The sequence below is a fragment of the Phocoena sinus genome, chromosome 15, assembly GCF_008692025.1.
Source record: "Phocoena sinus isolate mPhoSin1 chromosome 15, mPhoSin1.pri, whole genome shotgun sequence".
In the NCBI taxonomy this organism is placed as follows: Eukaryota; Metazoa; Chordata; class Mammalia; order Artiodactyla; family Phocoenidae; genus Phocoena; species Phocoena sinus.
The window spans coordinates 73,705,351-73,717,643 of NC_045777.1; the positions used below are offsets into that span (position 1 = coordinate 73,705,351).

General features: G+C 45.6%; 1 protein-coding gene across 4 annotated transcripts in view; it reads left to right on the plus strand.

Moving 5' to 3' along the window:
• TMEM248 (transmembrane protein 248) overlaps positions 1-4,737 on the plus strand; it is a 32,179-nt gene extending 27,442 nt beyond the window's left edge. For all 4 annotated transcript variants that reach the window (XM_032606016.1, XM_032606017.1, XM_032606015.1 and 1 more), the window contains exons 6-7: positions 1,348-1,491; positions 2,026-4,737. In XM_032606016.1, coding sequence (XP_032461907.1) covers positions 1,348-1,491; positions 2,026-2,046 — 165 coding nt within the window. In that variant the 3' untranslated portion in view covers positions 2,047-4,737. The remainder of the gene's footprint in view (positions 1-1,347; positions 1,492-2,025) is intronic.
• The last annotated feature ends 7,556 nt before the right edge of the window (positions 4,738-12,293 follow it).

The following is a 12,293-nucleotide window of genomic DNA, read 5'->3' on the forward strand; positions in this document are numbered from 1 at the left end:
AGTCGTGTGTGTGTGTCCAGAACTGTTAGAGCAGGCCCTGTTTACCTCCTTGGGTTAGCTTAGCCCCTGCCATTCTAGCTGTCCAGCTGGGTTGGGAGACCAGGTGGAGTGCTGGAGACTTGGAAAAACATGCCGCCCATTGGGTTAAGAAAATTGCTTCTGTTCTTTGTTTTCCGCTTTGTTCAACAGCAGTTATTTATTGAACACTGCTGTGTGCCTCACCTGGGGCTACAGCAGAGGCTGGTTCAGTCTTACTCATCCACGCAGCCACTCACTGAAGCGTATTGGGTTAGTGTCAGTCTGAGCAGTAAATAGTTCAGCATTCAGAGGGCAGAAGTCCATAGGAGGAGATGACTCTGGCTAGATATTGATGCCTGTGTAGGATTTTACTTTGCAAGGAGGAAATGGGCAGAAGGCACTGCTCTCCGGACTAGTGGATGATTTGCTGGTTTAGTTTGCTGCTCCGACTTGAGCCCACCTTTAACAGACTGCACTGAATTTTTGTAAATCCTCTTTTCTTCTGTCCGTATATGCCAGGTGGATTTTTCTTGTTGCCTGGTCCGTCCTTCTCTTTCCTTATGCCTCGTTTTTATCGAGTTGTGAACAGTGGTATACCAGGGGCCTGCAGGAGCGAGCAGTGGGGATCAGGCTGTATGGTGGGCAGGGGCCAGGCCCCAGAAGGCCCTTTGTGCCTCGCTGAGGTGTTTAGACTTTCTCCTCGGACGAGGCCATCACTGCCTGAGTTTGGGCTCTAGGGAATTTGTAGAGCAATGTGTCGGGAAGACTGGTCTGCCCAACTGATGTGTGTAAATGGGATGGCGCCTGAGGCCTGGAGCTGCGAGAAGGAACAGGAGTGGGGGCCTGGCTGGGATCTCAACAACTGGCCGGGCCCGGTGGCTGCTTGCCTGTGGGACATCAAGGAGGAGTGAGTCAAGGCCGGCTTCAGCGTTTCCAGCCAGGGGCTTGTCCAAGTGGGGAAAGGCCCAGGAAGGACGCAGCCTCTCAGGGGAGGAGTTAGGAACACAGGCTTGGGCTGTCAGCCATGCAACCTGAGGGCTGTCAGAGCAAGAGGACATAAAGAGAAGAGCAGGGGTTAAAGACTATGGGGCCTTGTCGGGGGGGGGGGGATTCGGGCATAGGACCCCCTTAGGAAGGGAAGGTATGGGTGGTGTCGGGAACACCCTGTCTTCACTTAACAAGCTCCAGCGCTAATAGTTGAGCTGTCGGTTCCCGTGTGAATCGATAGTTGTGCCGAGTCTGGAAGTTGTGCACCCTGATTCCAGGAACCCAGCATTAAAATCCTCAGTAACTCAGTGCACATGTTTCTGGTTTGTTCTCTTTGTTTAGGATGACCGCTCGTTAATAAACTTGCACCTCATGCACACCAGTTACTTCCTCTTCGTGATGGTAATAACGATGTTTTGCTATGCGGTTATCAAAGGCAGACCCAGCAAACTGCGTCAGAGCAATCCTGAATTTTGTCCTGAGAAGGTGAGCAGTGGGTGGGGTCTGACCCAGCATTGCACCAGAAAGTCCCAATTAGTCCTTGTTCCATTTATTCTCCTCCAGAGAAATTATTTCCTGTCTTTTTATCAGCAGTCATCTCCCCTCAGCCTCAATTATGGTGTTGCATCTTCAACCATATACCCAGGCCTCAGCTGGGAAAAAAGTGTTCTCAGATCCCCACTGGCAAGCGGCTGACCCTGAGGGCTGCCTCCCCTCCGATTCCGCGAGCTTGAGAAAAGTCATCTCCCAGAACGCTCATCCGGGTTTCCAGACACGTAACGCTGTATCGCAGCACAGTGGCTCTGCAGGGTCAGCTGCGTCTTGCAGGAGGCTCAGATTTCTATCCATTCCCTCCTAGAGGTCTATTTTTTTAGGGATTTAATAGTTCCCCTGACTGATAGATGTGTGCGGTGTGGCTCCCTGGGTTTGGGATAGGACCAGAACCTGGTAAGAGTGCTGGTGGGGCCGAGTTATCCAGGCTTTGCTGCGTGACTGGGCTGCCGTCTTGCTCTCTTGTAGGTGGCTTTGGCTGATGCCTAATCCCACGGCTGCCGTTTTCTGAGAGAGACTGAGAGAACCATAATCATTGCCTGCTGAACCCAGCCTGGGCCTGGACACTCTGTGAATACATTATCTTGCAATGTTGGGTTATTCCAGCCAAAGACATTTCAAGTGCCTGTAACTGATTTGTATATATTTATAAGAAGTCCGTTCAGAAATCGGCCCAGTGATGCACGTGCTTCGCACTGGGCAGCGCCAGAACCCTTCAGCCTCACCTGCGGACTTGGCGGGATGATCCTGAGTAGCGCCGGAGAGGATTCGTGACCTCGCCGTCGGAGCAGGCCATGCTGTCTTTCCCAGGGTCCCAGAGGCGCTTCACTGCTGGTGGGGTTGAGGTTTGCTTTGGTTCTTGTTTCAGCCCGATCTGTACAGAATGTTCAAAACAGTCTGCACCTTTGATATGATACTGCATTTCCAAAGCCACCCCAATCCATTTTGTGGATTTTATGTGTCTGTGGCTTAATAATTATAGTAACAACAATAATACCTTTTTGTCCATTTTGCTTGCAAGGAAACATACCTATCTTTCTAAGTTTTTTTTTTTCCTTTGAAGAAAAAATAGTCACATTTTAATACTATAAGACAGATTTGTGCTTTTATCTTGAGTAAAAAGTTAAATATTTAAAAGTCACCTACATGGTACAGATCTAAGTTTCATTTTCCACGTGGACAGCGAGGAATTCGGTCTTGTTTGAGTTGAGTTGGCACAGAATGTTCCACTGTCTTTTTCTTCTCTGTTGTCCCTTCCCTCCATTATAAAAGTTAAAACGGCTTCCTCACTCAAAAGGGCTTAAAAATGAAGTACACACGGCTCTAGAGTGAAACGAGCTGTTCTCTTCTGGAATGCAGATGACAGTATGGAGAGAGAGGGTGATGAGTCGGTCTAATAGTTATGACAAGGTTTCTTGTTTTCTTGAAGAGGGATGGGTTTTCTTTCCTGGGTGTTTTTGGTTTTTTTGCATTTATTTTTATGCAATTAGCATTCTCAGAAGGAAATGGCAACTAGTAGTAGATCAGTAACATTAAGTAAACGAGGCCTGTGAAATTTGAAGGAAAGCAATTCTGATTTGCCATTTATCAGGAAAAACCAAAAGCATTTTTCTTTCCTATAACATTTTGATGATCTAATTCCTTCATCCCTGTTTCCTTCCAAACCATCTTCATTTTAAAACAGTTGTGCATCTTTTCCAGCCCTTTCTTGTTACTTGTATTCTTACCATTTTTCTTAATAGCGTTTTGCCTTAACCCATAGTCATTAATGATTTCTGTGTTCTCCCAAGCCAAGTTATAGCAGAAGGGCAGTTAAAACCTTGGGCGCGACTGTCAGTCAGCACTTCTTTCTCTTAACTCCAGGTCTGTATTCTGTTCTAAATTAGAACCAGCCCTGCAGTCTGAAATATATTGGCCTAGAACATTTTATCCCAGGCTTTTTTTTTTTTCTTTTAATATCCAGGCATTCTTAAATGGAAAACATTTGTGGGCTTTTACTTAAGGTTGTTATTAAAATAATCATCATAGTAACTTGATACGTTAATATTCCTTTTTTTCCTTTTAGTACGTTTCAAGTGCAGTAATCATACTTGTCTATCCAGTTTTTTAATGATATGAGTTGCTTACATGATGCATGGCTAACCGGTTAATTTAGTTTTCTCTTTAGAGACTTTGAGACAAGATTGAGAAAGAGCCATTTGGCTTGGCCTTTAGAAACATCAGTATCACTAAGACCAACAGATTTTAGAGGAAGCTGCTACTGAATTACTAAAACCCCCATGAAGTGGAGTTACAGGAATAGATTTAGGACTGGCAGAGTAACAGAAAGGAAGACAGGTGAAAAACGTCACCTTCACTGGTTTGTTCAGTCCAGCTTGTTGCTAACATTAATGGCCCTTGTTTTAATCACAGGGACTGGCTGGCATCTGTAGCCAGGGGAGCAGGGACACTGTTAGGCGTGAGGAAAGGAAGTGCCAAAAATGCCTGGATGGTATGACTTGTCATGAGGTCAGGTCGCTCACTTTAAAATCCAGCATTCTCCCTCGCAGGTGATTCTCAGAGATCTTCCGGAAACCCAGCGTCAGCCAGGTGTACCAAGGGAGGAGGGGAGCCCGTGGGGCCTGGGCCCACTGACCCTCAGCACGCCCAGAGGACCTGTTACTACCTGGCCACTAGCAGACAAGGCCTCGTCCTCTGCTGTCTCCTGCTGGGGGGCCTCAGGATGAGAAGAGTGTCACAGACAGGGTCTGTCTGCCATTCAGGGGTGACCCCGTGCAGGAACACTGGCTCATCCTCAGGCATCTTGGACCAGAGTCCAATAAAAGGTCAGCAACTTACTATTAAAATGGTTGTTTCAGATCATATTGATCTCTTTCCTTTTTCCTTTTGTCCTTCACTGTGTGACTTGAATCAGTTTTGATTCTATCTATCTGTAAGTTTTTCTCGTCATTAGGAACCTGCCCCTTCGGTTGCATTTTCTTTGGCAGGACGTAGGGATTCAGCATCCTAGTTTTTCAACCCTCCTGCAGGCGCTGTGGGGTTTCGAGGGCCGGCGAATCCATTTCACTTACCTTGCTGCATGATCAGTAGCTGATCTGTTACGGCATTCTCTCCCAGATTAATTTTCTGTGTTTGAAATATGTGCATATGTGCTTTCCAGAATAAAAAATCTGAATTTGCTGTGTCTCCATTTCCTTCTGTCTGATGGGTGTTTTCTAAGGGAAGAACACGTGAGGTAAGTAATTGGGGGTGTTCTGTAAGCTGTTCTTTCCAAGTGTCACCCGTCGTCAGGCAGGATGAGGGGCGGGCAGTGGTATCCTTCTGGGTCTCACCAAGCACACGGGTCTTCTCGCTGAGAGTACAAACCTCTTCTAGTGTATTGGACCAACAAGTGCTCGCAGAGCTGACCCAACTCCTGCCCGGAAGGAGGACGTAATACAGAGCGTGAGGAGCATCTGCATGGGGATGGGAGTTGAAAGACACCCTTCTTGCTTATACACGCGCCCTCCGTGTGCACTCAGCCCGGGGCTCCAGAAGCCGGCTCTGACTCCCCGGCACAGAGCTCCCGCATGGGCCAGGCCTGTTTTGCCAGGAAATGCACCCTCCGCATTTGTAAAGGGCAGTCATGTTCACTAACGTGAATTCTCCCTTTCCCAGTGGGCAGGGGCTCTGTGGCTCTTCCCTCCCTCGCTCTCCAGCAGGGGCTGGGTGGTAGGGGCCAGCCTCTGGGTGCTCTGTGGGACAGGACAGTGCTGAGGATGGGACACCTCCACGGGCTTTTGCTTCTACCTCCTTCGCCTCGTCCTGCCGTCTCTAGTGCGTGGAACGCTGCTCCCTCCTCGGACCCGGAGGTTTGAGTGTGGTGTTTCCATCGCGATGCAGAAGCCCTTGGAGAATAAGAGCTCACATCTTCCTTCCCTACCGTCTGTAAAATCTGACATGGACACGGCCCACAAGTCCAGTTGGAGATGGTGCTTTGTAAGCACCTCTTTGTCCTGGTGGGTGCCTAAAGGTCCTCGGACGCGTCCACTGTCCTTGCGGATTTCAAGAGAGGCGGAGTGAATGCACAGACCCGAGGTGTGCTGTGGAGTCCAGTCCAGCTCATTGTGAACTCATTTGCTGTCTTGAACAAACTCTCTCTCTGCCCGTCTGTGAGAGCCCATCTTTTTTTTTTTGTCGCTGAAGACCCCAAACTCCTTATACCATGCTAGTTGTTGATGATGGATGAACTAGAGTGGTTTGACCATTGCAGGAGCAGATAGCAGGTTGAAGGGGGTTAAGTTTTGCTTTTGAGGTTATTCACCCTCTTTACTCCAAACTCTTGGTCACTCAATAACAAATTTTTCTGGGGTTCTTCGTATGTGCCATCATCCATCTAGGAGCTAGAGGCACAGCAGCACATAGACAAGATGCCTGCCCTCTGGTACCTCCTTCTGGTGGGGGAGACGGTCCATACACACAGAAATATATTCAGAATCTCATGGCAGCCAGTGATGAGATACAGAGGGTTACCTGGATGAGGACGATGGCTGTGACACCTCAGCTGCGGTGGTCGCAGCAGCCATCTTGAAAGAGGTGTGCTTTGAAGGCACACACAAAGGGGGGACTTCTGGTCTGGAGCATTCCATGCGGAGGGCAGAGACTGTACTCCTGGGGCCCTGGCTTACTACGGGGTGGAGGATGGGAGTCCTACAGGGATTTGTCTTCTTACCTGAGGACAAGATTCCTCCAGGCTGCTGATGGGGTGGCCACACAGGCACGGCAGGCCACAGGCTCTGCAGGGAGATGCTGCAGCGCCGTCTGGTCCAGGAAGGGCATTCTCAGGACTGGAATCGGCATGGCAGGTCCAAACCCTGGCTCCAACTCCGACGGGCCACGTAACTTTGGCTGAGTGGCTTAACCTCTCTGTGCCTGTTTCCTCATCTGTAAAATAAGGATAACCGTACCCACTTGAATGCAGTGAGGATTGAGAAGGTTTTTTTTGTTTTGTGGGGGTCATTTTTGGCCACACCGTGGCATCTTAGTTCCCTGACCGGAGATTGAACCTGGGCCCTCGACAGTGAAAGCATGGAGTCCTAACCGCTGGACCACCAGGGAATTCCCAGAAGCAGGTTAACAAAGCGCTTTGAACAGTGCCTGGCGCTCTGGAAACATTTATTTTAAGTGTGCTATGGAGGGTGTCCAAGAGCAAGGCTAGTGGGTCACCTCTGGTTACCTTTGGTAGATGAGAACTAGCAAAGCAAAGAGATCTCCTCTAAGCGCTAGTCTTCCATCAACAGTGGTGTTGCCTTTGCACTGAGTTCCTGTCATTTGCTGAAGTATTTGAGAACTGATGTCTGAAAAGGATGCGTTTATAACAAACAAATTTCATGAAATAAAAACCACCCTCACCACACATAACACGCACTGATGTTCAAAATTTTTAGTTTCTTCTATTTAATTGAAAAACCGGGCTAACACGAAATTGATTGCATGGCCAACTTAAAGGCAGGCAGCCTGCAATTTCAAAAGCACTGTCCTAGTGCCAGCAATAATAGTGAGCAGGTCATCGACAGATGGTAGCATACGGGGAGGCAAGAGAACACGGTGTTTAGCAGCTTGGGTTTAGGATTAGGAAACCGGATTGTCTGGGTTCAAATTCTGTCACTGCCAACTTTTCTCTTGGGGATCCTTGGGCAAGTTTCATTTATACTCTGCCACCATTTTTTTCCATCTGTAAAAATAAGGATTGATAATAGCGTTTACTTCCTAGGGTTCTTGTGAGGATTCAGTGAATCAAAATGTGTGGAGCCTATAGAGGATAAATGCTGGTTGTAGTTGTGGAGGCCCAGAGTCAGCCTGCTTACCTAGATCCCCTCCATGCAGGGGATCTGGTGGGGGTGTAGGGGCCAGCACTTGGTCAGTTGGTGGAAACAGGACCAGAGAGGAGCCCACAAGCCCTGTCTACTGTCCTATTCACACCCCTCCCTACTTTGGTCCCTGGAAAAGTTAAAGGTTAATGGTGCAATCCACCAGTGATCTGATCCATTGTACACATTGAGCTATGTGAAAGATGACACTTCTCATGACCTCTCTGATGGAAGATGTAGAGACTAGGACGTAGCCCATCTGCAGTCACGAGCACGATTGATAAAGTGGGTACCTTGAGGTGAAGCAGGGAGTGATGTCGGAGGACACAGGGATCAGTCCGCTGGTTATGTACTGATTCTGGTCCTGCAAGCTCAGCCCCCAAGCTGCATGACACTGAGCCTTCCCTCCCCCAGCAGAGCGAGGTCTGCTTCTGAATGGAGAGCTTCATTTACAGAAGGCTGATGCACCCACTGGGGCCGTAGCTGGTAGGGTAGAGTCTGGATCCCAGCTGGATCCCAAGCTGTCCAAAGCTGAAAGGTCCAGTAATGCCTGGATATTTCTGGCAAAGTGTTGGGCAACTATAAAACAGGACAAAATTGTCTAAACCAGCCATTTCAGGGTGCTAGAAGTTGACCAAAGGCAAGTAAATTAAAAAAATTGAGAAGCATCTATTTATGGAAAAACTTGCTGAACTTCAGGAAAGAACACTGAGTGTCTTGCCTGGAGCTGCTTCCATTTCCCCCCTCATCCCCAGCTTGTAGTGCTACCAGGGTGAAGGTGTCTCTAAAAACTAGCAGCTTCATTGTTGGGCTGATTCTGGAGGGAAAGGTGAAAGACCCGTGCTGCAATGGCATTGTCTGTAAAAATAGCAAACTCAATAGGAGATGAACGGGGAAAGCCCACAACTCTGTTAGCCTGAGGCTGCCAGTCCCACTTGGGGCAGGTGGCAGACGAGTGGACTCTACAGAAATTTACCAAGGAACTCCTGGAAAAGAGAGAACCAGAGAGGTTCCACACATCCCTGGTTGAATGGGAGGCTGTGTGCACACACACGGGAGACCCAAGAAAGCTCAAGCTCTGTGGTGGAAAGTAAAAGCTGGGATAGGCTTGAAAACAGACTGCATTTTGAATAGGCTTCCCCACTCGCCCCCAGACCCATGAGCAAAGGGTGAAAGCCTTACTGGCTCGAGTGTCTGATCAGAACCTCAAACCAGTCATTGCTGGTCTCCTGTGCTATACAGATCCAGGGGCAATCGGGAGTTTTTATTTTACAAAAAATAAAAATATAAATTAAACTGAGCAGAGACCTCATGGTCTACATACCATGGAGAAGATAGTTTCCACAGATTGGGTGTAGGCAATTTACTAAAAGCAAAACAATAACATCAGCCTTGGGGGAAAATCAGAATCCACAGTTGCTACAATGTATTATCTAAGATGTCCACTTTTTGGGACTTCCCTGGTGGCGCAGTGGTGAAGACTCACGCTCCCAAAGCAGGGAGTCTGGGTTCGATCCCTGGTCAGGGAACTAGATCCCACATGTATGCCGCAACTAAGAGTTTGCATGCTACAACTAAGGAGGCTGCCTGTTGCAACTAAGACCCAGTGAGCTACAACTAAGGAGCCCACGTGCCACAACTAAGACCAGGCGCAACCAAATAAATATTTAAAAAATAAAACGTCCACTTTTCATCAACAAAAAAGGAAAGTAAAATTAAAGATACAGTACCATTTACAACCACTTAAAAATGCTTAGGTATATCAAACTACCACTGGCATTTTTCACAGAATAAGAACAAAAAATTTCACAATTTGTATGGAAACACAAAAGACCACGAATAGCCAAAGCAACCTTGACAACGAAAAACAGAGCTGGAGGAATCAGGCTCCCTGACTTCAGACTATACTAAAAAGCTACAGTAATCAAGACAGTATGGTACTGGCACAAAAACAGATCAATGGAACAGGATAGAATGCCCAGAGATAAACCCACGCACATCTGGTCACCTTATCTTTGATAAAGGGGGCAGGAATGTACAGTGGAGAAAGGACAGCTTCTTTAATAAGTGGTGCTGGGAAAACTGGACAGGTACATGTAAAAGTATGAGATTAGATCACTCCCTAACACCATACACAAAAATAAGCTCAAAATGGATTAGAGCTAAATGTAAGGCCAGAAACTATCAAACTGTTAGAGGAAAACATAGGCAGAACACTCTATGACATAAATCACAGCAAGATCCTTTTTGACCCACCTCCTAGAGAAATGGAAATCAAAACAAAAATAAACAAATGGGACCTAATGAAACTTCAAAGCTTTTGCACAGCAAAGGAAATCATAAACAAGATGAAAGGACAACCCTCAGAATGGGAGAAAATATTTGCAAATGAAGCAACTGACAAAGGATTAATCTCCAAAATTTACAAGCAGCTCATGCAGCTCAATAACAAAAAAACAAACAACCCAATCCAAAAATGGGCAGAAGACCTAAATAGACATTTCTCCAAAGAAGATCTACAGACTGCCAACAAACACATGAAAGAATGCTCAACATCATTAATCATTAGAGAAATGCAAATCAAAACTACACTTAGATATCACCTCACACCAGTCAGAATGGCCATCATCAAAAAATCTAGAAACAATAAATGCTGGAAAGGGTGTGGAGAAAAGGGAACACTCTTGCACTGCTGGTGGGAATGTGAATTGGTACAGCCACTATGGAGAACAGTATGGAGGTTCCTTAAAAAACTACAAATAGAACTACCATATGACCCAGCAATCCCACTACTGGGCATATACCCAGAGAAAACCATAATTCAAAAAGAGTCATGTACCAAAATGTTCATTGCAGCTCTATTTACAATAGCCCGGAGATGGAAACAACCTAAGTGCCCATCATCGGATGAATGGATAAAGAAGATGTGGCACATATATACAATGGAATATTACTCAGCCATAAAAAGAAATGAAATTGAGCTATTTGTAATGAGGTGGATAGACCTAGAGTCTGTCATACAGAGTGAAGTAAGTCAGAAAGAGAAAGACAAATACCGTATGCTAACACATATATATGGAATTTAAGGGAAAAAAATTTCATGAAGAACCTAGGGGTAACACAGGAATAAAGACACAGACCTACTGGAGAACGGACTTGAGGATATGGGGGGGAAGGGTGAGCTGTGACAAAGCGCGAGAGAGAGGCATGGATATATATACACTACAAAATGTAAGGTAGATAGCTAGTGGGAAGCAGCCGCATAGCACAGGGATATCAGCTCGGTGCTTTGTGACTGCCTGGAGGGGTGGGATGGGGTGGGATAGGGAGGGTGGGAGGGAGGGAGATGCAAGAGGGAAGAGATATGGGAACATATGTGTATGTATAACTGATTCACTTTGTTATAAAGCAGAAACTAACACACCATTGTAAAGCAATTATACACCAATAAAGATGTTAAAAAAATGCTTAGGTATGAATCTAGCAAAAGCATATATAGAACATACATGCTGAAAACTATAATATACTGATAAAAGAAATCAAAGAAGACCTAAATAAATGGAGGGACATATCATGTTCATGACTGGAAGACTCAACATAGTAAAGATGTCACTGCTTGCCAAATTAAAGGTATAATACAATTCCTATCAAAATCCTAGCAATGGTTTTTTTAGACATAGAAAAGATTATTTAATTTATAAATTTAATTTATAATTAATTTTAATTTTATAATTATATAATTTTATAATTTTTAATTTATAAATTAAAATTCATAAGGAAAGCCATAGGCCCTAGATATCTAAGGTAATCTTGGAAAAGAATAAAATCACCCAAATAAGCCTTACTATATAGCTACAGTAATGAAGACAATAGAGTATTGGTAGAAGGACAGATGCATAGATCAATGAAATAGAGGCGCCCAAAAATAGACCCACACAAGTATGCCGCTGGATTTTTAAAATACAAATCTATAATTTTATTAAGACAAACTGACAGTGTTGGTCCAAAGTTTACATTTAAAAGTTTTCACAGAAACCTAACACATGCCTTTTACAGTGCAGTTCTAGATGCAGGTCTAGATGATGTCAAGAACTGGTGGATCTCATGAGTCATGACAGCATTTTGGGTTTTAGTTAATGCTTAGGATTAAAAAAAAAAGTTTTGTTTTAAAGTGAACCACTGCCCCAGTGTGAAAATTTAATCTTCTCCTGAGACCAGGGCTTTTGAAATCATTCAACTCGAAGTGCTTCAGTGAACTTGTGCTGTCAGTGACTGAACCCTGCCACCAATGGTTTCAAAGTTCAAAAAACAGAGGCTCCAAGAGTTTTCCACCCTAAGAGCACCAGCCCTTGTCTTTCCCTACTCTCCCACCTCCTGTACCACCCTCTGCCCTTCCCCAAATACTTCAGCCAGTGGCTTGGATGGAGAAGCTGATATTTATAACCTCATGACTGGAGAAGAAAGGGTCTTCTTGTCAATTTCAAGAATCAGCACCTCTAGGACAGAATGACCTGCCTGTGTATACACTCCAATAAGACTTTTCCTCCTCAGCCGGCTTCAATCCCCCAAAATGGCAGCTTCGGTACCTTCGTAACTGGCTTAGTCCTTTGTTGGGAACAGCATTAAGCTCAGGCAGGCAATACCTTGGCTTCTAAGTTTCGGGCATTCACAGCTTATAAACGATCTCTCACAGTCCTCACTTAGGTTGCCAATGACATTTTTTGAAAGGATAAAATATTCTGGACACAGAACCAAATCATCATTAGTTGTTCTTTCCTTTGTTTCACCATTTACCCAATCAGGCCCCAGATTTTAACAAAAATGATCCTAACCCGTCTCCCTTCTTTCCCACCCCATCCCTCCTGCCCCAAATAATACACCAGTAAT